Source organism: Ischnura elegans, assembly GCF_921293095.1.
Source record: "Ischnura elegans chromosome 13 unlocalized genomic scaffold, ioIscEleg1.1 SUPER_13_unloc_4, whole genome shotgun sequence".
Classification (NCBI taxonomy): Eukaryota; Metazoa; Arthropoda; class Insecta; order Odonata; family Coenagrionidae; genus Ischnura; species Ischnura elegans.
This window is the reverse complement of record NW_025791660.1, coordinates 6,374,848-6,402,686: the sequence shown is the minus strand read 5'-3', so window position 1 is coordinate 6,402,686 and position 27,839 is coordinate 6,374,848. Positions and strand designations below refer to the sequence as shown.

Genomic DNA, 27,839 nt, shown 5'->3' with positions numbered 1-27,839 from the left:
AAATCGATTTTTGCGATCCGCCCTACTGTATATGGATATTATTTCATTGCCTTACTTAATGGCGCCCATTAAGTTTCACAATGTAGCCTAGTCTCAAGTCTTCTGGCGAAATACCATTGGCGATATTAAATCTCAAGTTTGCCTATGTTCCAGTACCGCTCTGCGAAAGCCTGCAATTCTTCGTCATAGGAATCATTCTGTCTCGCATAGTATTACCATGCTGAATATAAAAACCACTCCAACCTCCGTTTGATATGCGAGCATATCTCCTATCACAATTTCGTCATAATCCGTGGTGGTCAAGTAAATACTTTCGTGACGCTATTAACTTGATAGCCTATTCGTTTAGTTTATGAATATAAATTTATAGCGCCCAAGGCCCCGTGAAAATTCCTTCCCTCCTCTGCCTGGCTTTTAGACTTCAATCTTTGAAGTACATTAGACGGTTTCAACACTTGTTCATAGCTTCATGTTGTAAAACAGTATTAGTGGTAATGATGAAAGCCAAGCAGATATGAAGATCGAAGGATTCGTGGAGGACGCAGCTCGCCAAGCGTGAAAGAACCCCTCTTATAGGACCCTGCCGCAAGGTCCCGATTCCGCATGCTTGTATGAGAGAGATAATTAGACTATTCTCTCGGTCCGAGGCGAAAAATCGTCTTCCCTCAGCCGGAGGCGATGAAGACGGACGGAGAGTTTGGAAGTGGGAAGAGAGTGAAGGAAGGGAAAGAAGGGAGGGAACTAGAACGACCTTGAACGATGGAACTCTCGCCTCTTGCTCGCAACTCCGGGGCCATCTATCGGCTTCTTGAAAATTAAAACAGTCAATACGATTCCCTCCTATGCCGTAAGCCCTCTTGAGTATACTTACTCTTTAGTTTACAACTCTCTCAATCAATCGTACATTATAATCAACTTGATATGTTCATAACTATTACATAGAAGCACTACATGAACTTACATCGATCAGACAAACTAACATTACTTAACCATACAATTAAAATTGATACCACATAGAAAATATTTCTTGAGACTAAATGCCTTAAACTTTTATCAAAAGTGTTGAGATGCATGGCTTCCATTTAAATACGAACACTTTCCTACTATTCACTCCATCTACCAGTAAAAATAGCAGTTAAAGACATAAGAATGATTTATTCGATCCTTGAAAATAAAGAAGAGTGAAGTTACTAGAACATTGAGAAATTAGGTCACAGAAATAAATGAATATTATTGTATTATTTTAACATTATGAGGCAACTCTTTCATTTCAAACATGAGGTAATCGTAGTGATAGCTAATGAACACTTATTAATTCGAATCCTAAGACTATGTTTTTAAATGACAGAAAACGTGAATCTACGGAGAGAAAGTCTTTTCACAATCAATGCAAGAATAAGGCTTTTTTCCTATGTACACGCATGTGTAAGACAAGGTTTCGTTTGGTAGTACAAGACTTTTCACATTCAGCGCAGGAATAAAATTTCTCCTTCGTATGAGTCCGAATGTGATAGATTAGCTGAATCTTTTGAGAGAAAGACTTTTCACATTTACCACAGGAATAAGGTTTATCCTTTGTATGAATCCTCATGTGACGGACAAGGGTGCTCCTTATAGGGAAAGACTTTTCACATTCGTTACATGAAAAAGGTTTCTCCTTCGTATGAGTCCTAATGTGATAGACAAGACTACTCTTTCGAGAGAAAGACTTTTCACATTCATAGCAGGAATAAGGTTTCTCCTTCGTATGAGTCCGAATGTGATGGACAAGGTGACTCTTTTCAGAGAAAGACTTTTCACATTCACCGCAGGAATAAGGTTTCTCCTTCGTATGAATCCGAACGTGACGGACAAGGTTACTCTTTTGAGAAAAAGACTTTCCACATTCACCGCAGGAATAAGGTTTCTCCTTTGTGTGAATCCTCATGTGACAGACGAGGTTGCTCCTTAAAGAGAAAGACTTTCCACATTCATTGCAGGAGTACGGTCTCCTTGCTGTGTGTGGACTATCTGTCATTGACTTCCCATCTACAATGAAGCTTTTCCTCGCGTCCCTCAAATTTTTCTTCTCCTTTGTTACTCCAAAGTTTGCCTTAAGAAGCCTATTTCCTTTTTGTCTCACCTCTTGTCTTGAGATATCTTCTCCGATTGTTAAAGTAGCATCAATATCCAAATTGCCAGAACCAAAATAAATCTTGAGGTGCTCGATGAGATCATGTTTGGCATTGAATGCATCCCCACAGTTGAAGCAATGATAAGAATTGTCCTTTGATCTGGCACGCTTCCCAGGATTTTTAATCATGCTAGCACTTATCTCTTTCTTTTCTACCATGACTGCCTCGGGGCCACTCTTTCTACTGTCAGCGACCTTGAAAACCTTTTTGGTGCCTGGATTATCACAATCACTTGTTTCCTCAGCAACAGTCATTTTTGCTCTATTTACTCCGATTTTAGACACAACCCTGAATTTTGAATGAAACTTTCCATCACCAGGAATTGAGCACGAAGTTATTTTATCAGCAAGCGGGGTACCACATTTTACAATGTCTTTATCCATCACTTTCCTTGAATTTGATGCTCTAATTTTTGGTTCATGGAGAAGATGCAAAGCTGAGGCTCTTCCAGGAGCTGGGAGATCTAGAAAAGAATTTCACTTTTAAAATAAGTAAAGTCAGAAATGTAATCTATGATTCGTTGACCTAATTTATAATACTCATTACACAGATATGAAAGTTGCAACTTCAACCAATCTTTTGGTTAACTGCCATACACATAACAAGTGTGGCAATTAATTTTTTACGGTAGTTTTCATACATTTCTTCACAAATTGAGCGGCCCTGCTGCTCAAAGAAATTCAGTTAGGTATTACGCACTAACCTCAAAATATCTACTCTAGAAAATAAGCCAGTGCACAATTCCACGCAAAATGGTACTGGAGCATCCTAATGCAAACATTTACCTAATAGTTATATGTAAAATTACATACAAATTATTCAACTTCTCATATCCACCATCAATGAGGGTGATGCCCTGTACTTCATTGTACCACAATTAAAAATTTGGATGAAACAATATCCTTGAAATCTAAGCTAACAAGAATAAGTAAGCATGGCCTGGTCGCTTACTGTCATTGCTCTTCAGAACCAAAACTTCTGCACACAAGGAATTGAAATTGAGTTTTGCCTATTTTTAGCCAAATTATTTTTTTCTCCATACTTCACTTCCTCCATGAATGTGTTTGACCTAGTAAAGCACAGTTTCCATGAGCGCAACAAAGTGAATTGGATGGGGTATGTATCAAAGCAAAATTTTCCCATTATTTCGAAATTGAACCAAACCTTTTGTCCTCATTTCAACAAGCTCCATGTTAACTTTGTCTATTGATGCCACAGATGACGTGGGAGTTGTAATCTCATGCTTTGCATTCTTCACAAGTGATTTTTGGTAATTATTATCTATTAGCCAATCTTAAAGGCAAAATTGTTTTGTAAAGTACAGTGGAGTTTCCCTATGAATGCTCATGACTTCAAATATTGCTTTATTTCACTGAAACATGAAGAAAATTTTACTAGCAATTAGCCAAACTGATTAAATTAACCAGCAGAACTTTTAAAATAAACCAAAGACAGTATAGAAGGATGACAAATTCAGATTCTACATCCTTCACAAGTGGAGTGTCCAAAAACCTGGTCTAAGAATTCAATCAAATTATGTTGTTATACAGGGTGGTATCCAGAAGTAGCAGGACTGATTTTTTTCCGCGTGGGCAGAAAGATTGAGGGGGTCTGCAAGATTGGATATTGTGGTGGGGAGTCTTGGGAACAATTTTAGACATGCGGCAGTCGCCTCCGTGCATTAGTTGAGAGTGGACAACTGTTTTAGTGACCTACTGTTTAGACGCCTCGTCGTTAGTTGCGATGGAGAAAAATTTAGAGCAGCGGTACGCCATCAAGTTTTGCTGCAAAATTCGAAAATCCGCAACCGAAACCAAGAAAATGCTTACGCAGGCCTACAAGGATGATACCATGAGCCATTCCTCGATATTTGAGTGGCACAAGTTGTTTCGGAATGGCAGGGAGCTCGTCGAGGACGACCAACGCGCCGGGCGTCCGTCAACCTCGAAATCGAAAGTGAAATCGATGTTAATTGCATTTTTCGACCGTCATGGAATTGTCCATAAGGAGTTTCTACCTCCTGGAAATTCTGTTAACGCAAGATTTTATGCGGAAGTGCTGCGAAATCGGATCACACGCGTGCGACCAGACCTGTGGGGCATTGGAAGCTCCACCGCGACAATGCACCGTGCCACGACGCGTGGATTGTGAGGGATATCCTGGCCAAATTCGGCGTTTCCACGTTGCCTCACCCCCCTTTACAGCCCTGATGTGGCACCACCGAACTTCTTCCTGTACCCCAGGATCAAGAGGCAGCTCAGGGGGTATCGTTTCGACTCGGTGGAAGCGGTCCAAGCGGCGATGACGAGGGCGCTGAACAGCATTCCGGAGGACGACTTCCAGAAGGCCTCCACGACGTGAAAGACTCGCTACCAGAAGTGTGTGGATGCCCAAAGGGCCGGTTTTGAAGAGTGTTGAGTCGGTATATCAAAATTTTCAATAAATTAATTATAAAAAAATCAGTCCTACTACTTCTGGATACCACCCTGTAGTCCATTGCGAGTAGTCCTCTAATCACCCCCCATAAAGGGTTACATGTATAACCAATATTTTAAACTACAAATCCAGTTAAACATTTACAGGTCAAATGTAATAATGTATAAGAGCCACCCTGCAAAGGGTGAGCGTTAGTCAAGCGGTTAAGATGCCCAGTCATCACCTCGAGGACAGGGGATCAAGCTAAATATAAAAATAAAAATTTCAGTGAAATTTATAGAAATATTGACGAATAACAGGCTTCTGTTAAATAGAAATTAGAATGAAAGTATGAAAAAAGTTTCATGCGAGGATACCAAAATTTGATTGAATTCAGAGATCCAGTTTTGGGACATTTGCCTAGTCAGAATTAGTTACAAGTCTTTTCTGTGAAGAGTCATTTTCACGCACTTAAGAGCACTTACCCCGTGTCTCCAACATAGACTCCATGTCCATTGCCTGATTCTGAATGAGCTCTCCATTCTCCGTAGAAGTAGGCTGAAAGTAATCACCAAAATATTAATGGACAGGGAATTGGAACTATCTTTGCAGGTGATTAAATATAACTAATTCTTAAACCATATAAACTCAGATATTCTTATATTTTCCAAGTGAACAAGAAGTAAATTGGTAATTATTGTGATAAAAAATGTATTCTCAATGATCATCAGATAAGGACAGCAAATGTAAGGTAATATAAGATTTGCCATCCTTAAAAACGATAAAAATCATATCCAGCAGCAGAAACGTTATCCAATTGAGTCTGTGGTCTACACCCATAACATTCCCTAGCATGCTTTCTTTCTCAACCTCCATACTAAATTGAATGTGTTTATCCTGTGAATTGAGCACTCTCAGAAATGGCATTAGCTGTCATGGCATTCCTTATCACTCACAAAACACTGTCTACATATCGATACCATTTTATGCTTTTCTTAGTAATGACGTATAATAGAGAACTGAAGTTTTTCAAAATTATCAATATAAATTTCGGCTAGAATGGGGGACAAAGGTGACCCCATAGCTAATCTATTTTTTTGCAATGCTTGCCAATGAAGAAAAAAGAAAGTTTTTATTTCTTCAACTCCCATAATAAAGGATTTCCACCAAGTTTCAGCGCTATTATCAATTATATTAATATTACACTTTATTTAATTCAATTCCATTCTCAGATATCATTTATAGGTTCCACTATTTTACTTAGTAAAACATTAGCCAAATACAATGCATGTATACAACAATAAAAAGAAACTATCAACTTGTCTTGTGATAGCAACGCACCTTGAAAAAATCATTTAGACTGAAGTAACTTAAACCACACAAAGAAGTTTCATTTTATACTTGAGCTCATGTCTCGGAGGAGTATACATGAAGCTCAGGGGCAAAAGGTTCTTTACTTTTGTGGCCATATGAAAGGGTCTCTTGTGGTACACTGCTGTGTAATTAGATCACATAAGTACATCCTCACCATGTTGAGTTAGTTGCCCATGCACTTGGGCAATGGTAATGAGCTGTTACAAGAGGTATTCTTTGAGTATAGGCAGAATAAGAAGATTTATGAAAATAGATACAAAGCATAAGAACTTCAGTAGAAGGTATGGGACAAAGTTGGCAAGTTTGAATCGATTGGGCTACTTAGAAACCTGTGTTGAAAGTATATAACAGGTTCAGTCATTTACACACGGGCTACTTAAGCCCTGTTGGCTAACTTGACCCCAAAAACTGAAAAATGATGTTTGGTTTTCTGCGAGCTCTCAACTTCAGCAAAGCGATGTAGTTCAGTGCTTTGCTGGTAGGTATAGGCAGTAGGTTGGCAACAGATCAAGTCTAGGAGGTTTGGAAAGTCACCATCGACAGAAGTTCTGGTTAATTAACTCACACATAAGTTTGATTTTTATATCACTCAGCAAACTTTCATCTGTAAAGACATTAGGAATAGCCTAAAACTGGATATGATTGCATATATATCATACGACGTCTGTTATCGAAGGAAATGGAGGCATTTTTGTGCTCTACTAACTCATCAACTGTACAGTATGATGTTAAGTACAACTTGTACACATTATCGAAAAAATTAGGTGACTTGAGCCCATTGGGCACAGAGTAGGGATATATCTTCTCTGTGCCGTGGGCTCAAGTAATTTACTACCTCTTTTATTATTCTTCAGAGCATGACGAGTTTGCACTTAAGTTCTCCACATAATTTTTTTTATTTAAAATTTATAAGGACTGAGTCAAAATTACTCACTTATAATTCATAAGCAACAAGATGGGAAAAAGGTGGTGTTTGCAGGCAATCTTACATCACACCTCATAATCAATGTAATTCAATTCTATTATGTACACTTCGTTTTTCTTTCCCCAAATTCATCCAACCTCACTCAACCACTGGATGTGGTAAACTTTGGCACTCAATTGAAGCGGAAAGGGCATTACTCATAGTTGGAGATATTTAATTCTGGTAAAATGATCGGTTCTTCCATATAATCAGTCCTCAATACTGTTACGAGCTGTTTTAGAAGGAATTGGAAACCAACCTAGAGGCAGGCTGAAAGAAAGTTGGAATATACAAGAATTGCCATGAGAAAAAATTCCCCTGGACCGGGAATCGAACCACGGACCTTTGGCTTTCCGGGCCACTGCGCAGACCACTACGCTATCCAGGTTCTTTAATTCTCATGGCAATTATACCGAGGCTCATGGTACTAGGTGTTGGGGTACCGTCGGTTGGGGTAAGGGGGAGGGGAAGAAAGGGGGGAAGGGTAGGGTCCTATTGGGGGAGGGCTCTTCGCTGATGGCTTGCTGACGTGCACGGAAGAACGAGTGCTTACTACATACACAGATTATAAATTCAACAAAAAATTTAATGCATTAAAAAATCAATAGGGCAAAATATACACAGAAATACATGAAATAATTGCCCAAATAGCACACTACTGGCAAGTGAAATGATAACAAAATCCAGCCCCCTCCAACTCAGCTGCTACGCCGCTGGCTGGCTGGCCCCAAAACCCTCCCATGTCATTCAATGTTTTTAGTTCGTAACGGGTGGCGCTGCGAGCACGTCGTGCGTCCAGTATCACATTTCTGTTTCATTCACTTCAACGGTGAACCAGTGAATGTCGTCACTTGGAAGATGTCTTATGTTGCTAAAAGCTATTAAATTTGAAGATGGTCCGTGCATTGCGCTTTTGTTATTTGCTTAATAATTCTACAAGATACAGGAAAACCAGGAAGGAAGGCTGAGCTGAAAATAAAAGCTTTTTCACAGCAGTGGTAAGTACTCAAAATGCGGCGGGTTACCTAAGTTAGTTTTATGGCTAATGATGTCGTTAATGTGGTAATTGTTTCATGGTTTTAGATCTCAGTGACCTCGATTTTTAATTGAAAATATGGTTTATTCGCTAACAATAAATAAGCAGTGCAAATGGATGGCGGAAATACTACAGTACCTGCAAAGGCAGTCTTGTTTACTCTTCCATGCATGCTATTTCTCTTGTTTTAAAGAGGTCAATACGGCAAAGCATGCGATATTTATTCACTTAATTTCTGGTGGTTATTTTTTCAAGCTCAAGCTTAATTACGTTCCCTATGCTTCATGCATTTGAATGACTTATATTCCATCTCACGCTCTCCCACGTGGTGTTTTTAATGATTATGGTTGTTTCACTGGCTGGTGTGAATTTTAGCCACCGTACATTAGCCTTCCTCAGTTATTTAGAGAACTTTTAAATGTTATCTTCGTGGGAATTCAATGCTTCATGTTTTTCACATTAAACCGAAATAATATCAAGCCACATTGCTGTGGAGGCATGTCTCCATCAGTTTTTACTAATTGTGCTATTGTACTTAATTACTATTTTATAACCGCAGTGATTTCATAGCTTGCTTTCCAATTAATGGATGGCTTCATATATTTAGTGAAGAATTTTTTTTTAGTACAGAAAAGTGGAGGAAATATATCACACCACCACAAATAGTTACTTATAATGATAGGGAACTTGTATTATTTCATTTCTATTACATACAGTTTTGCAGTGAATTAGTGTTTTTATGATCATGGTGAAAGTGTTAATGTGTATCCTACTCTAGTTTTAGGACTTGACAGTGAAATTATGATGGTAGCTTCTGTTATCTGGTGGGATAAGGTTTATGGCATCCTGGCGTTAGTTATGCTTGCATCCATGCTCATTTTATGCAAGAATTGACGTTGTGTAGCATACAATAATCTACGTGGACTAACGGTGATCCGCCTATGCTAATATCGACATTTTTACAGGGGACATGGCATTATTCCATATTCTTTTTTACTTTTGTGGATTTGCTGCCATTGCAGTTTAGGAATTGTTTTAGTTGTAACCAAAGTGTAACAACAGTAATGTGGTCAGGATACTTTTGGCTGAAAGGGGGCAGGGGTTATTACTTGCAATCAAAAAGGAAGTCATGAGAATAGAGTAAATGGTGATAATATTGAAAATTGAAAGGATGAATTGAGCTCTTGATATTTGTGATCGAAAATTTGGCCCCACCCTCTCATGATGATAATTTTCTTGCGCATGAAAGCCTCACATTTTTGGTGTGACAAAACCTCATGTAAAGCCATTATTAGCAAACTGTGGGGATCTTTCATGGTAGAAGTACTGTCATTCCATATCTATAACTGATACGACCTGGGATTGCAACTGCTTTTTTATGTTATTTTTTAACTTTGACTAATTTTTAAAAATATATGTTTCTAGGCGGTCATTCATCTCCAGATCCTTTGGTGGAAGTCATACTGCCACAACCATGGAAAATCCTCAACTCTTCCTGAACTTTGACATTTGTTTACATTTTTCACACTTCCAACCTATGTCCTTATCCTTTCAGGTCGCCTGTACAGTGTTAATGATAGTGCTTGTGCTTTCATGAATAAATGCTTTTAAAATTTAACAACAATCACTTATATCAACTACAGTTCCTAGCCGTCGCCTTTTCCTTTACATTGGTTGCTGTTTCGGTTAATGATGTGATGTGTATTTCTGTGACTTTCTTGGGTTAAGTAATTAGCAAGTTGTTTTGTTGTGCCCAAAGTCTTAATTAGGGTCCCCTAACGTACATTATCCATTTCAGAATAACCATTAAGTTTTAATATAATCTTAATATGTGTCATTATGTGAAGCTTTCAGTAATTATTTTGGGCCAGTGTTTTTCATTGTGGATCTAGTAATTTCTGAAACGGAGATTACCGTATCCTCGTAGCTACCTGTTAAGGATTGTCTGTTTAACCTGGCCTAATGAGAGTTTAAAGGAGATTTCTGCAGCTAAAACTTATTCCCCCATTTAGAATAATTGTGCTGGAGTTTCTAAAGGAGGAGGAAACGCCGACTCGATTGTCTGCATCGCCAATTTTTTTGGGACCGGCACCTTGATAATAATATGTCAGGCAGTATGCGGTTTAGCCATAAATTTATGACGATCAGGATGCAAGTCACTTCTTTTTAATGTATTAGAGCAAATAAAATACGACCACTTGCAGACGATAGCAACGCATTTTCTATTCCTTCTAATGGCAAAGTTTTGTGTACATGGGATTGCTAACTGGCTGTCAATAAAATTTGAAGGCAATAAATTCGCTTTTTAGTGCTCAATTTAGTTTACATGCCTTTTAATTCGTTGTTCCAGCAATCAAGAATTGTACTTGCTTCAATTTAATTTAGCAATGCTGGACGCGCAGACCCCCACTAGCACCATCTCTCCACCTTTTCACCGCACGGAAGCTTTAGAGCCACCTAACGGCTGCGAGTTGGAGGGCACTCCCAAAATCAATCAAATTTTTCCCAAAACAAATGACATTTATAATCAAATGAAACATCAATCTTCACTTCTACTGCATCTCTGGTGTGAATGAAAAAAACAAATGAAATGACAACACCAAAATTAATTCTAAACACTATCCAATAATACACTCTGTCCTAAATACTAAATTATAACTAAATTTAAGTGGAAAATGCAAGGGCCAAAAGAATAAAAAAAAGTAAGGGCATTGCTGGGCAACCAGACTTCTTCACAATTAGTTCTTCTATTCTTGATTGGGGAATATACAGGAATTCTTCGTAAATCTTCATAACTTGGGGGGTGGGGGGCGTGATATGGGATAACAGTTATACCTATCGCCTCTATCTCATGGATGAGTATGACCTTCTTGGATGGCTCCTGTCAGGGTCACTGCATCTTAATTCAGCATGGGCAGAGAGAATATTTAATTATTGGCATCGTGGGTAGACATTATTCCTCTTGGCGCCGGAAATCTACCGTTTTCTTTTCCATATTCCAAAAACTAATTGAAAACTATGGGATTTTGGAAATTATTCAACTCAGGTACAACACAACGTAGTCGCCTATCCCACTAGTTTTCCGGCTTGCAATTGCTGTGTCATTCGTATCTGTGATCACGGAGCGCGGTTTCATGCTACGAGGCAACAAAAACTGGAACACGGTACTCCCGTGAATGCAGCTAGCTAGCCATTGCTTCAATTTCCAGGGTGTTTCTAACAGAAATAATAAGCTTGGTGTATTCCATCATTAATGAAGTTATTGTGATGATTTTGCACTCAATTTTTTTTAAAGGTTGCCGAAAATATTAAGCGAGAGTGAAAATCATGCATGGATAATGCACAACATGGATTAACCGCAGCCGGATAATCGGGAGTCTGCTGTATTTTCAACCTCCTTGTATGCTTTCCTTTTTCTGTCACTTGGCTTTTCAGTTGCTGTAATCATCTACGGTATTGTCTCTCTGCCAAGCAAAATGTATGGACGCTAATAGCAATTGTAGCGCCATGCTTTTAATTAGCAGGGTTCCCACTCGAACTAAATAATAAAATTTACATTTTTTTCCAATTTTCATGGTCTGACTGTCATCAAATTCACCGCCTGTTGATAAGCCGTTTTGGGTGGAAATATTGCTCAAATAACAATCATCGGCCGAACATTGACTACAAATTTAGTAAACGCGACAGACGCCGTGAGTGCAAACGCAGCAATAAATATGCTATCTCTCCTGACATCACCTATCATTATTAAAATGCAGGGCCTGGTTGTGAGCGGAAAAATGGAAGTAGTAGGGTGGTAGGGAAGTGTACAAGTGTCTGATTTTTCGCCACGGTTAATGATCAGTTTACCAGTTCTTCCAATCGAAGGTTAATGTGTAGTCATGGCGCACGGACCAATAACTGCCCTGCGAATACACCTGTGTAGATGAATGCATGGACAGTGTCTGCACATGACTCGGCCTTGAAACATGATCGAAATATCGATTTTTCTTTTCATCCGTCAATCGTAGTTCTACAACAAATTTGGAGAGACTTTCAACGTTTTATGATGATCTTCAAGGCTATTTCCAGGTTTTTTTCACGGTAGACAAAATTCACACATCACAGTTTTAAGGTTTTCACGCTTGAGTGGGAACCCTGATTAGGAATGCTTTTAATTAGGGTTGGACGGATCCAGCATTTTTTTGGACCCAAATTCGGATCGGATCCTTGATTTTCGGAGATGGATTTTTTGGACCGGATATTTTTGGATCCAAATGCATTTTATTTCATTAAATATTGAGCGAGAGTGAAAATCATGCACGGATAATCTGCAGCTGGATAATCGTGAGTCTGCTGTACTTGGTCTACTATAAAAATGTGTCGATCAGCGAGTATCCCAAACTCACCACCTTGGTTCCGGCATCACTATTTCTGCAATCGTCCCCTTCATCCGAATCGCTCTCCAGCCTCAGACAGAAGCTTTCCTCCTCATCGTATTCCTCAGGCTGCTGATCCTCGGGAAGATCGCCTTCGGATACATCCGCCTCCGCACCAGCTTCGGGGGCCTGTCAATGCACAAGGTATTCAGTATTTATTTAAGTTCAACTAGTTCAAAAACCACACCAAATGTTTTTGGGATCGCCTCACGGGTGAACCGGAGTTGGAACCCTTTATTCGCCCATTGGCGGATTGGCGGCGGTTTCAAGAACCATTTTCTGGATAGGATACTTCTCTGTGATTGGCTAATTATAAGCTTCATATCCTGCGTGTTATGATTACCACTTTTTTTTAAATAAATCCCGGAGTCATTATCGAAGTTACCCATTTATAAAACGTTTGAGCATGATTTCGAAAGAATCTGTGGATTATAAGTAGAATTTGGATGAATGTTTTTTGAGAGAGGTGAAGTTTTCTAGCGGATATTTTGCTTCGTTGCCTGTATACGGTCAAAAGTATGTGTTAGATTGATGTAAGAAAGAGGGAAAGAAGATTACATCGTCCTATATTGAAGTCAAAATTTCTGTTTTATTTCTCTAAAATCGCGAATTTCTTATTAATTACTTCTTTTTGGTGGAAGTACAAAAAAATTATGTATCTAATTTTTTTTGCAGTAATTTTACATATTTTTCAAAAAGTTTATAATGCACCGACCTTGAGGTCCAACTTATGTTATGCATGCCTCACAGAAGAAGCTATAGAAATAAAGCTGGAGGGAAATAATTCCAATCTCAAATCCATCTGCAACTTTCAAATTATCATCTCACCTGCCTCACATTAAAAATACACTCTTCTGCTAACCTGCCATATCAGTACAAAAGATTTATTTGGAAAATAAATATACATTCAACCTTCAACTCTTTCCAGATGGTGGAGTTTTCGCCTTAGCATTACAGCTACACTGAGCCCAAAGAGGCTCTTCAGTCTCCCTCGTACAGAGCTTTTTTGCAGAACATTCGCTAAGATGGGTCATTTGAGTGGAGTCACGGAGCAGTGAAACTGGATTAGTGGAACTTAAATCATTATTGGGTCATTCCATGTCAGTTCATCGAGGCATGACAGCCACGAACTCTGATTTTGATGAAACTTGGCAATTTTCATCCTTCCATGTAGGAATAAAACTGTAAAATATCTCTTGGCTATCTGTAATAATTTTTTTGCAACTATTTGAAGTTTGGGTGAATGAAGAATAAAGATACCTAAATGTAAAGTGAGATTCTGCATGGAATAGGATAAGAACTGCATACTGTGAGAGACACAATATACTCTAGAGCCAATGAATCAACCACGTAGTCATAACAATGGCACAAGAGAACTTGGTTGAAGAAAAAGTCAACACAATGATGTCTGGATGATTAAGTAGAAGATATAGACAATGATGACCTCGAAGCATATGCCCTAACAACTGTAGACTAATAGTACCATTGTTAAGTAAGTCCAAAGCCATAGTTTTGTTCTGCCAAAGTGTGATAAATGTTTGCTTGTCTACACTAAGGAAGCTAATGTGAATAAAATTCTACTTTTTAATAAGCTCCATTTGTTACATGACTTTTGCAAATGATAGTACCCCCAGAGGGAAATAATTTGTCTCGGCTATATTTTTCATCTGATGCACTGTGAAAATTTACAGGTTTACAACAGAAGTCATGAGGATTCCAAAAAGTAATTGAAAATATACCAAGGGATAAAGGAAATCTCTAAACTCATGTTTCATAGGATTTTAGAAAATTTTGTCTCAAAAGTATGGTTCTATAATACATCAAATTTTGACCTGAGACAATATTCGAATAAAGCTATACTATTTTTTGTAATATTTCTTAAGGTATGAGCACCACCTATAAAAATAAAATTCATGGCTATTTCTTTGCTTTGTTGTTAAAAAAATTATTTTTAGTACATCCATTTTCACAACTCTGGCGGTCACTGCTGGTCCTCCTTCAAGTGTGATGAAATGCTTGTGTTAACTGTTTTCTTTATCTCAGTATATATTTATGACATGAAACTCGTACATAATAAGTCCCAAAATTAAAACATTTTTTATGTGCAGGTTGTCTTTTTCCCAATAAGAAAAATGTACTTTTGAAATAGAATATTTTAAGGAATTCACAGAACTTACCCATCCTTGCTGGGGATAACTTGATCATTGCTTTATAGAACACATAAAAGTACTGGATACATGTCGATACAACTTAACTTTCTCGATTTTTTGTTGACAAAAATTTCATGAATGCATTTTACTTAATTAATGTTGTGCAACTTATAAAAATAATGTGAGAAGGCACATTGTCTAACCTTGACAAGCCTTTACTCTAATGAGCATTAGACATTCATTTGTTGCTGTATCTTCTTTGAAGAAATGATACTTTTAAACTTCATAGTGGAGCGGAGAAAAAGATCAGATTACATTGGAATATGGCAACAATGTAAGCATATATTTTAGACCTGAACAGGGGTCATTTAACAGAAAGTGAAAATGAGCTGAGTAAGCCCTGCCACTTTTACAACAACTTGTACTATCATTTGCAAAAGTTGCTCCACAAAGATTTTTCGCGGAAACTGCACGGTTTTCGGGTATTTTCAGCAAACCAACACTAGTCCTCATGGTTCAATGTATGGAAAACGGGTCATAAGGTGGGTGAGATATTTTTTCATCCTTTTAATTTTCGGGATTTGATCGTTTCCATTTAAGTGAAATTAATGTTCATTATGCTCCCCCAAACACATTGTAGCACTTAATGCAGGAGTAAAGATCGAGGGTAATTCCTTGCAGAGATTTTAAAACGTTTGTAGCTTGGCTCTTTTTCAGTGATCTTAGCTCTTTTCAGAGAGCAGGAAATCACGAGTCGTACACTGTCAACATGACAGTTTTTGTTTACATCTATCGACTCGGGTTGGTGTTTTTAATACAATATTTACGACATAAGATACGAGGAAGCTTTCATATTCCATGTGTTTCATCATATAAATATCTGAGCAAACACCTAAAATATGAAATTAGTTAAGCTGATCGGCATTAATTGTTGCATAAGTAACAAAAGTGTTGTCTGACGTCCGTCAATTGGTAAAGATGTAGTCCTTTCCACGTATTCAAAGTATGACCAGGAAAACTTAATTCCAGGTAAAAGTCCCATTTTTAATGATTTTCGGATTTCAACAGGTATTGTTTGATAATATGTTCTACTGCTGAATTAGTGTGAATGCGAATTATAACTCTAAGCTGCTATGTCGTTGATGATTATCTTATTTAGATGCAATCGTTTACATATACTCTGATCAATTCGGGATATTGTAGGATACTTACTTAGCATCATTAATTAACTTCTCTACTTACATTAAGTAGGTTACATGGTATTAGGAATTGTGTTTGTTGGCAATACGTTTTATGTTTAAGGTCAGATTGAAATCAGTGGAACTGCAGCTCATTTCATAAAACCATTCAAGTCAAGTAAGAAGGACGTAAGCAAATTCTTACAGAATTTCTGCTTGAAATGAATGTATACGCTTGCTTCATTACAAATACAAATACCAAGTTAGAAACGTAATAACAAATAATGATAACTTATAATGATACCATACCGAAGTCACAGGCGACAACATCATAATATTCCTATTGTAAACACTAACCAGCCGAAACATAAAGTATGCAAAAGCCTCCGTGCTCAAGTTATAATATTTAAAACAAATAAAATACTAAGATACCAAGAAAATTATTATTTTGATCAAAATTCGGTCAATTGAGAAGCACATGAAAGCAGCTTAGTGTTACAATGACAACAAATACTTATTATTTTCACTCCAGTCCAACTAAATAGGAGTAGCTCAGTGGATCAATACTGGACAGGCGATAGGAAGGTCCCGCGATCAAGTCTCTTTCATGTCCAAAATTTTTTATCCTCCTCACAGCTGTATTTTATTTTAAGTTCTTTTTATTTTTTAATGTATGTTAAGAGGGTACCAAATGTTGAATTTTAGCATTATTTACAACAATTTCTAATTTAAATGATCGTTCGACGGGAATCCTGCATTGTTAGCGCGATAGGACGAATCATTGCGTTTCCCTTGAAGGAACTCAATCAGAATCACGGGTGAATGTGATTCCCGGTGCTATAAAGTTTCCTTTACAGGTCCGTAACTGCTCATCATTATTACCCACTCTTAGATGACACCCACTAGGTACTCACTCTTTCAACATGTAAACATTTTTAATTATCTACTCCAGTTAACTACGAGTGTAAAAATAATCTCAAACGCAACGACGACGCAACAACATCTACGCTCATTTACTCAACTGAACATCGTAATGATTTCCTACGTCTCACTCCCGTGTCACGATGACCCGTTCGTGAGTCGTTCCCGAGCTACCATGAAGATTCATCCCCAGATAGTGATCATTCAAATTTAATGGTGGCCCGAAATCAACAATGGAGCGAAAGTGGCGCCACTCGATTTGTTGCAAGACTTTTGCAAATGATAGTACATAGTACTTTTTCTCTCAGGAGGTAGCTATTGTTTGCCCTTTGTTTTCCATAGTTGCCCTCCAACATTGGCAGTTGTACATCAAGTTCTTTTCCAATACGTTCTGTAGTTAATATTTGTGTCCATTTCAAGAAACCAGGTATGTAAGCCTTAAGGACAATATTTTGACAAAATTTGTTATTTCTATCTCACGTAACAATCATTTCTCACTCTCATATTTTGATTTATCATTCAGGTTCATCACTTTATAATGGCCCAGTATCAAGAGCTTGGAAACTGTAATCGAATAAGGACTTACAGTTAGTGGTACAGAGTGCCATAAACTAGCTACACTAAACCTCCTCCTACAAACTACTAAACTACTCCTAAAATTTGAAGAATTAAGTGCATTGGAAAGCAAATGATTGAACTTAGGAGCAGCATAAGTTCTGGAAAATCTGGCGACAGCAGGCAGTCAGCGAGAGATAATTCAGATACTAACTCTATCTCCAACATTGTGGCGCAGGAAAAAAGTAGCCACCGAATTTAATGTTAGCGAATATGCAATGCTAAACCAGATCCAAGGAGGGGCAAAAAATAGAACTATTGTGGACTCAGTTCAGTCATTTTACCGAAATGATGAGTATTCCTACCTTATGCCAGGAATGAAAGATAAGGTGAGTGTGTCAAAAAATGTCCACAAGAAAAGAGGTTACCACTAAGTAACCTAAGTGGCCTGTGTGCAGCTTTTAAATTTTAATTCCCACGTTTAAAAAAAGGGTTTTCCAAATTCTGTCCATGGCGACCTAAATGGTATGTTGGCAGACACCTTTGGGGGGGTAGATATTGTCCTAAAAAGTGCCATGGTAAGTGAGGGATGTTTTTCAGGCAGTATAATTTAAATTCTGTGCACCATAGGATGGCTTTACTGGGGCTATTTCACAGCCATGCACATAAATTAACCTTTACCATCCTTGCAGTCCTAAAGAGGGCCACCTAATGTTTTCGTTTATGACCCTCCGGTCCCTTTCAGGACCAATGAGACACACTACATTTAAAGTCGGCTTATAATGAGTTTTGTCACTCAAGGGTTAACTGGAGAGCTGCTTATATGTTAAAGCAAGGCCATTAAAATGCCCTGCCATGCTGTGATACATCTGGGATTTAAAGCTGTCCCTTAAAGGTTAAGATGATATTGCAAAGTGGTTGAAAATCCTAGCTGTAATAAACTTGGAGATAATTACTTGCATGAGATGTATGTATATATATGTATATATTTGTATGTATCGGTAACTGTATTCTTCTTTGATCTTCCATGCTTACAATTAGGCAAGTTCCCTTACTGACGTTATGAAGGGATATTGCTTAAACAAATAGAAAACAATCTTTAGACCAAGGCGTGCTACAGCTAAGACTACTGGCTTATAAGTTGAATTGAGAGAATTCACTATAGACTTACAACATGGGATGTGCAACATTTAATTCATCCCATTGGCCATGTTGCACAACTAAGATTGAATTATGACAAAATGGATAAGCATTTTACCTTCTATCATACAACTTGTGGCCGGAATGTTAAAGAAGCCTCCCCATAAAAATGCATATACTTATGCGAGACAACCTTTTCTTCACACAAATGATACATTAAAGTAACAAAAGAAAATATAATGAATCTTCGAACACAGGTTTTACCGTAGATGAGAATAAAACTTACCAACATATTGGCTGTGGGCAGTTGGATGTCTGGCACAGGAATGAATATTTCAGCAGGCTGGACTGAGCATGCTACCTGTGCAGTGCCTACAACCGCATCTCGAATGCAGTCCTTTGTTTCAGGAGAAGACCTCAAATTCTCATTAACTGCCCCCTCTCCTTCAACTCTCTGCAAAGAGAGTAACACTGATATAGCAACTCAATTACTTCAAAATCAACAACTAAAGAATGCTGCTAATATTTATGAAACAGGATTTTAGAAATATTATCCATGTCATTAAATAAAAAGTGCTGTATATCAATCACTAAAAAAACTAAATTGCCGCTAGAAACAAAATTGGGCAAGAGGATTCTTGGTGAAACTCAGTTCAGGCTATTATGTCTTTATTACAACATCATTGGGGCCATGAGAATGCCTTCAAATCATGCCATTCATAGTAAATTCATATAACCCTGGAAATATCAAGGTCATGTGAAGTATCTCAACTCCCTTCTTTTCAGCTTACAAGCTTGTACTTAAACTGAGACTTAGTGTAACAATTTTCACTCCTCATTGAAGAAAAAAAACTAAAATCAAGCTATCAGAAAACCCTTAAGTACATAGGTCCTGAAGTAGTGAGAAAACCTGTAGACAAATGCCAACAAATACAACTGATAGAAAATGAGGGAGCACAGACGATGACAGAAGTGATGTAGAAAAGATCTCCAGGCTGGAACAATTTTTACAGGAGAAATCACTATATGTGGTCATCAAATGAGCCAAAACCCGTATACCCTTCCATAACACCGTTACTCTGAAACCTGGTTTGAAGGATTACATTACATAACTAGGCAGGGATATTGAGCCTCTTTATTATTAGTCTCAGATTTTGAAGAGCAAATTGTACAATTGAATACGTTGGTATGATCAAAAAAATAAAAAGACCTAATGATTTTGCATCATCCAAAGGACACACAATGGGCTCTTCATTTTGCAGATTCTCATTGAGCAAGACTGTAATATCCAATGTCCCCAAAATATACAAGGCTGTTTGCTTAGTTTCATTTGTGCACTGCAGGGTGAGTGATGATATAGTCAGGGAGACCAGTGGAAATTGTATTTTACAATGCAACTAAAGGTGGTGCAGATACTTTAGACAAAATGTACTGTAGATATACAACTGGGAGGTTGTCAATGGCAGTATTTTTCAGAATATTAAATATTTCCTTTGTCAACTCTCTTGTGCTTCAGCAGTCTGAGAAAAATAAGAGAGATATTAAACAATTTAAATTAATTAAATGAATGGTGGAGCTACATTAGACTCCATATGGGAAGGAGAATGTTTAATATAAGACTCCCGTGACAGGTAGGATAAATTATTGAGCAAATTCTCCACCTACCATTAGAAGAAGTTGAAAGGTTAGAGTAGCGGAAAATATGTAGACTTTTTCCGCCATACAAAAACACAGAAAACTATCTTATTTTTCCGATGAAAAAAGCCTGTGTGCTTTTGTGAAAAATTGTAATTTTGATCGCCTGCAGAATGCATTGAGAAAAGGAGTAAGCAGGATAAACTTCATGGCTACTTACTACTTAGCCTTCCACCTTTAACATTAAAGGCCTTATTTTTAGATCTGGTGAAATATTGACACATAATAATAGTACTTATAACTCAAGTGTTTTTGGCATCAGTTTTCTGATCCTGTTTCAAATAACAATTTTTACTTTGGTTTGTATTGGGAATGTAAAAATTTTAATGTAAGTGATACAATAGTTAAGCATTTAAAGAAAAATCAAGCAAAACAATAAAAATGGCTTTGCAGCATTTAATGAATTTTTTATGTATTGCGGTCTCCCAGACTATACGTCACTGGTAGTGTAACAAGAATTGCACGTCACTGCTTAAGGGTTAAAAAATAAATGTTTTCCTACTTCTTTTCCCATGGGAGCAGTCTTTGATATGTGTTATTCCTTCCTTGTAATATTATCTTCATTTGTTAACTATGCAATTGATGTCATTTTATTCAAGCGATACCATAAACAAATTAAGGTTTCTTTGGTGAGGAAAAAAAAGTAATGTAATTGAAACTAGGCATCCATGTGAAAAAATGGGATAAAATCTGATGCTGATGCCTTTCAGATATATATTTCCACACTTGAAACTAATTTTTTTCAGTGAAATTAATGGAGACAAAGATGAACAGCAGATTTGTAAAATTTTGCACAATGATAAGTAGAAAAAACTACATGCGAATGTCAAACCTAGGACCTCCACGTTGTAGCCAAACACCATTAACACTGGGATACCACTCCTACCTCTATGGGAATAAAATAGACCTGTGAATGTTTAACTGCATTTCTTTTTAAAACCATTGGTTATGTAATTCCGTATGGGGGTGATTTGTGGACAGCTCCAGATGGACTACAACACTAAAGGTTTGATTGAAATCTGAGACGTGTTTTTCTTACTGAGCTATCATTTATCAGTACTAGGATGTCATATTGTAAAATAAACATCCTAATGAGATATGATACCAGGATTTAACATACTAACATATAAGGCAAGTAAACTACAACACTTACGTACAACATAAAAAGGAATAAACAGCTGCTTTTGAGATAAGAATACTTGTTTCAGTTCTTTGTAACTTTCAATTGAATGGGTTACACTGCCTGTAAATACTCGTGCATCAGAGTAGCAAAGAGAACAGGAATACTGAAGAAGGGTTAGTATGCCTTCAATAAACTGCACCACTGTGAATCCACATTCCTACATTGGAGGAATACAGCTTTTTCTTAAGTTAAGTTGGTCACTTGTAAAGCTAGAGCTTTAATGCTAAGCATAAGCCAGTAACTAACAAGCAACTATGTGAGACTTGACACCTAAATGATGGGTAGCTTCTGAAAATCACAGGTATAATGTACCATCACATGAATAACAGCACACACATGAAATACTTTGGACCACTAAGGTGCACCACTTCCCCACTGGAGGGCTAATAAGGTTAAGTTTATCGGTCCCAGGATTTTATATTGTAATATGTGAGGCAAGAAAACTACTACCAAATGAACAACATAAGAAGGAAAAAAACTGCTTAAATTAAGATAAGATAACTTGTTTGAACTATTAATTACCTTGAATCGAATGGGTTACCTTTTAATCTGTGTAAAGAGCAGAATGTCCTATGATTTACAATGAAAAACGTTTAGATTTTTACCTCCCTCAACAAAAAATTACATTCCATTACAAGGATTCTGTACATACCTGGGCATTCTCCACCGGAGATAGTTCCTTCTTTGCACAAATCAGCGTCACGTCCAGGTCTGCCACAATATCTCCCCTACTCTGAGCTTCCACCTTATCACTTTGGGAAGCAGTTAAGGTATTGGGCTGCAACATAATCCCCAATCATCATCATTAGGGAATGAGGTACAGAAACATAAATGCGCTTTTCAGAATTATTCATACGAATAAAATAAAAGTTAGTTTCAAATGGATATATTCTTCATACTATCCGGCAAGGTAATTAATGCCAGGAATTGATTAAGTTTATACTTGTTATTAAATTTACCACTTAACTATACTCCTAATGCTTCTTAGTTTCATTGTAAAATCCCTGAAAAATCCACCTCATTATTCTCTGGGCAACAGTTCCTGGAGGTGTAATTCTCCAGATATCATCTTATATTATAACAGAAACTTATATTGTGGGAACACTTTGCATGAGAATCCAGAGCCCATAGGTAATAGCATTCATTCATGGAAAATAAAAAGGGGCAATAACAGATAATAAATTTAGTTTATTTTGGTTTGTAATTTGAATAAGAGACATCAAAGATTTTGACAAAAAACCTTACTCAGACGAGATACAACTGAAGGCCATTCTGAGTTAACGAAAAAGAGAAATCTTTAGATTAATTTCTAATAGGACAAAAGATGCAAAACTTCAATTGGTAAATATGAAGATTTTTTTCTCTACATGTAAAATTGATAACTGGTGTTTTCTTGAGGTATTTTTACATCCAGTGACTTAATTAAGTTTTTATGATGCATATTTCCACACAACAACATTAGTTTGCCTGGAAAAACCTGAATCCTTTACAACTAATTTGCACAAAAGATTTAGACTGCACTTTCAAGCATATCAAATTGTTTCAGGAGTAAATGCACTTAATTAATGAAAAATTATAGACTACAAATGATAATTTCTTCAATTTAATATAAAACTCCACCACTGATGAAGGTTACAATAACCTTTGTCTTTTTTAAGGACATCTCTATTCTTACAAACAGACTGATATATTATGCTTTAGGAAGGTTAGTTACCAGTGATGATGAAGCAAGAAATAAAGTCAGTATAATAGCACAGGCACCGAGAACACTAGAAAGAAGAAGACTCCTACAATTGAGAGTATTAACACCAAAATAGGGAAACAGTATATCTGATACTACATTTCGAGCATAGTAAAAAATTGGTAGCCATGTTTCAAAATGGACAGCTGCAGAAAAGTCAAGATTGGAAGCTTTCAAAATGTGTCGCTCCAGAAGATTACCAAAGATAAAAAAATGAAAACAAAAGAAGGAAGTAAAAAGAAGAGTGGGAGGAAAGGGAAATCTTCTAAAACCCTTATCTTAATTGGCCACCTCATTAGATGTGATGGCCTTATAAATACAATAGTCGGACAAAAAGGAGAGGTGGACAGAGAGTAGGGAAAAGAATAGCTCCGTATGTTTCTCATGGGCCAGGTTATTAAGGATATAAAAAAGGCCATATACATGAAAAGATAAGCAGACGTTAGATATAAATTGGGGGTTGCATGAAACCAATTTTAGTTCTGCTAAATTATGATGGTGATACAGTACAAAATAAAGTTCATTAATAGTATTACCTGATCAGAAGAGTCTTGATGCATCAGTTTATTAGAGACACCATCAGAGCAATCATTGAGTACATGAAGTCCTTCTTCATCATCGCTAATCTGATCTTCTTTAACAGAAGTGCACTTGTACGTTACCCGATCACTCTATTGGAAAGAGGGCCAACGATGGATATCCATTTTAATCAATTGGTACAAGAAGAAATAGTTTTCATGAACAAAGCTTGAATTACAAAGTGTACGTAGAAAATAAATTATTCCTGATGAACGATTCTGGTTTCTTTGTAGAAAACAGATTAACTTGATAAACCAAAATGATTCAGCCAGTAAAATCCTTATTATTCTCAAATAACCTAATAATAGCCATAGTTTGATAAGAAACAACTTTATTGGGAAAATCTTGGGAATAAAGAACTTTTTAAGTTGTGAACTTCTCCGATCATTAAAATTAATTTCGAAAGGGGTACAAGGCCATGAGAACTGACTTCTAAAAAATAGATAAAATTTAAGAATAAGCAAAATCTTAATATTTCATTAATAGTGGAAGGATTTCAAGACTAGAACAACAGTAGCAGAAAATTCAGTCAGAGAAAAGAAAAATCAATTCAAGTCACTAAAAATTGATATCTTTTGGCAATCCACTAGCATCGCAAACGTCAAACACCCCATTCAAAAATGGCACAGAAGGTTGAATACCTAGCCTACACTATAAATTCCTCTTCGATTTCATCACAAAATCCAAATCTGCAACAATATGATTCCTATGAACATCAATCTCTCTTAAGGAATGAGATTTATGTAGTAGAATCTGGCTAGCAGCTGCATCATGATGTCATGGTCATTCTGTCAGAGTACCAAATTAAAGAAAACTCAGTAATACTCTCAATTCTTTATCCCCTTCTGTTTGGTGGCAAACAGAAGTGAAAACCGTGTTTGTATGATCACAAAAAATATAACTGCTCAGTGCGGTGATGACGGCGAGCTCAATTGCTCAGTGAGTGAAGTTGGACTGTCAGTTTGGCAAAATACACCAAATGTGTCCATAGCATTTAATCATTCATTTTTAACAACTTATTCATGAAGGCTCTTTTGTATTTCTAAATGACTGATCAGGTGATGGAAAATGCTGTAGGTTTCTACTCAGAGGTGTTGCCAATATTCCACAACAGAAAGACATTGTGCCCTAGAAAAAAGGAACTATACAAGGCGAGAGTTAACTCACCAATTCATCAGTCATCAATGGGTCCGAGTCGTAATTTGAAATTCCAGCTGAATCTGTGTAAAGTACAGGATTATTCTCCTCACTGAGGTGATCTTGGTTCTCCTCTTTCACATGACACTAGAAGAGAAAAATGGGTGTCACTCGATGGCAAAACAATAAAAACCTCATTTCCACACAAAAAAGCTAAACAAAATAAGATCATTTGATAATAAAATCTTCTCTTTCACTTGCAAACTTGCAGCCACCCAATCTGGCCAAAATCATTATAATTATTTTCAAAATGATTTGACATTAAACTATAAGAGCACTGATTTAAAAAAAACTTGAAATCTTCTAGAAAAAATTTCTTATAAATCTAACAATAATAATATTAACTTAAAATAAAAAATTGTGGAAAATGTTTCAAAACTTTGAGTACCTAACAGCAGCAGAAAATTGAGTAAAAAATAATCAGGAACAGTTCACATCAACAACAATTGATATTTTTTGGCAGTGCAAAATACTCATAAATTCTTGCGACTCACAGATCAAACTTCAGCATATAAATGCTCAACTAGGGAGGGGAGAGCTACGCCACCAACATCACATAGTTAGAATGAGAGTATTGGCCACTTACAGTAAGGGCAAAACAGTGGGAACGATACGTCGAGGTTCCACCGTACATTGAATTGCCTTCATCCTTTCTTCACCTAGGCTTATAAAAAGGATTCACAATAGTTAATGCTGGTTCCTCAGTTGAAATAATGGAGGATAATGGCTTGAACAAATAGAGGGCAATCATGAGACACAGCCTTGTTATAGCCACCACTAATGGTTTGAACAGAGATTCGACAAGTGTATCCAAAATTATACTCCACAGGATAAGAGACATTTCTGTCAACAGATTATCAATGCTGTACAACTGCTATTGACTGGCATGAAAATATTTGTGTGGTTCCACTTCCTGCCTCATGCGTCACTACTATAAAGAACAGCATCTGAAGGTTGCATTATGCCAGTGACTTCCCACAAAAACACTTAAATTTATAACAGACACACCCCCATTCCTCATACAACCGAGAAATTTGTAAAACTGGAGGTGATCAGACTCAGTTTTCACAGTGAATGAGAATATAACTTACCAAATTATCGTCCCTGGGCAATAAGCAGTCTGGCACAGGAAAGTATACTTCAGTCATTTGGGCTGAGCATGCGAACTCTGAAGTGTTTTCAATGACATCTTGAATGAAGTCCTTAGTCTCCACACAAGGCTCCGACTCCTCATCATCTGCCCCTCCTCCTTCAAAACTCTGCAGAAAAAGTAACATGGATAAACCTTTATCTCTTTAAAAACACATACATGGATACTCAAATCATTTAGAAGAAGAATGTTAAACATATTGCCTCTGTTATCATATCAAAATAGTCTGGTCTCTGCATGCCTGTTAATCAAATACTGAAAAGCTACAGCGCAAACTGAAAAAAAATGACAGGAACATTTTGATATTCCAAGTTAACTCAGGGTCTTTTCTAATTATCTTAGGGGCCATGGAAGCTGCCCCTTCACAGCATAATACACGACAGAGAATGGAGATTATTTAGATGCATCATTTTTCTGTTTTTTTTTTCAAATCATGAGAAATCAAAAGAGGGACTAAAGATTCAATTTTTTGCAGTTAAGAAAATGAATTCATCAAGTTTCTTATTCTTGCACTCAATTTGCTTCTGCATTTATCACTTTCGTAGTAGTAGCTTTTAAAAGGCCAAAATCACTATTTTTCCTTTTCTCGACAGTAGAATCATGGGAAAAAACATGTGGAGAATGTTTTCAATGTACTTGTTATGTTCTCTTACCTCTTGTTAATATTCAAATATAAATTCTGGAAGAGAATACAGGGTGTAATATTTATGCAGAAAGAAAACAGGCCTCAATATAATCTTCTCTTCCAAAACTATTTCAAGAAACATTTTTTTTAAATTACCCTGTTATTATTATCCTTAAAACATGCAAAACCAATTACACAGCAATTATGTATTACGCTTGAAACAAAGTTCCAACTGCCTGTCAATAGATGGCTAAAGCACTGATTGCTGGTCACTTTTGAACCACCAGAATAATCATATCTCATGCTTCGACATTAGGTAAACAAACTGCTCAACAACCATGATGAATATGTCACGGCATTAGATACGTAGTGTTGAGAGAAGAGCACCATATAGTTAACCAAGATATGCTAAAAGAGAAACAATGTTACAAAATTGGTATCATTTCTTCAAAGACAATCATTTCAATGATGACAACTGTCTAGGCGTAGAAAGGCCAAAACCTCAGATAAAATCAATTGGAGACATTGCTCAATGATCAATGCCATACTCAAGAAGAGACTGCTTTGTGTTTGGAGTTGCCCACCAAGCCATTTCCAAGGGATTGCATGCATTGGGAATTTAGTGTCAAGCAAGGAAGTTGTGTTCCCAATGATTCAACAGTAATTCTACAGCATGAAATGCTCAACCTCACATTACAAAGCCAAGAACTTTAAACATTAAAACCTCACTGGAAACACTGAAATGAATGTGCCGAACGCACAGACGAAATTCCCCAGACATTGAATCATCTGATTATTATTTGTTGCATTCAATATTACATGGTCTGGCAGATCAGCAGTTGCACTCAAATGAATACATTGAAAAATGGCTTCATTCATGCCTAACCTCAAAAGATGAACACTTAAACTATTCCAGTATTCAATCTCTGCCAAAATGATGGGGAAAAACTGCAGCTAGCAATGGACAACATCCTTCCTTTTACACCACACCCATAAGATATTCTAATAGCTACATTTCTATCATAGGGTGGGCAGATCCTTACTAATAAACCACAATTATAAGTTATTGATCACATCAACCATTAAAATACAAAATAAATACACATCATGAACTAAATCTTTAACTCTACAGTTACGTGAAACAGTTTATCACCACAGTTACTTGCGTAAGCTCAAATGTATTCCAAAAAGATCAGCAAAAAACATTAATTATTTCTTATGCACTAAGAAAATATTTCTGTCAACACACTCCAAACTCATTGCACATAATTGATCCACAGATTAAAACCGCAACCCATTCCAAATATCACGCAATTAGTACAAAAAAATGTTATCCAAACAAAT

At 36.9% G+C, this 27,839-nt stretch overlaps 1 protein-coding gene across 1 annotated transcript; it reads right to left on the bottom strand.

Annotated features, from left to right (window-relative positions):
• Positions 1-1,170: 1,170 nt before the first annotated feature.
• On the bottom strand, positions 1,171-25,903 carry LOC124173170 (zinc finger protein 829-like). The gene is made up of 8 exons (XM_046552670.1): positions 25,812-25,903; positions 24,691-24,807; positions 23,481-23,615; positions 21,856-21,981; positions 18,612-18,779; positions 12,352-12,510; positions 5,075-5,147; positions 1,171-2,637 (listed from the first exon to the last, which is right to left on the bottom strand). Exons 1-8 carry the CDS (start codon positions 25,866-25,868, stop codon positions 1,385-1,387), a joined length of 2,088 nt encoding a protein of 695 aa, XP_046408626.1. The 5' UTR covers positions 25,869-25,903; the 3' UTR covers positions 1,171-1,384.
• Between the last annotated feature and the right edge of the window lie 1,936 nt (positions 25,904-27,839).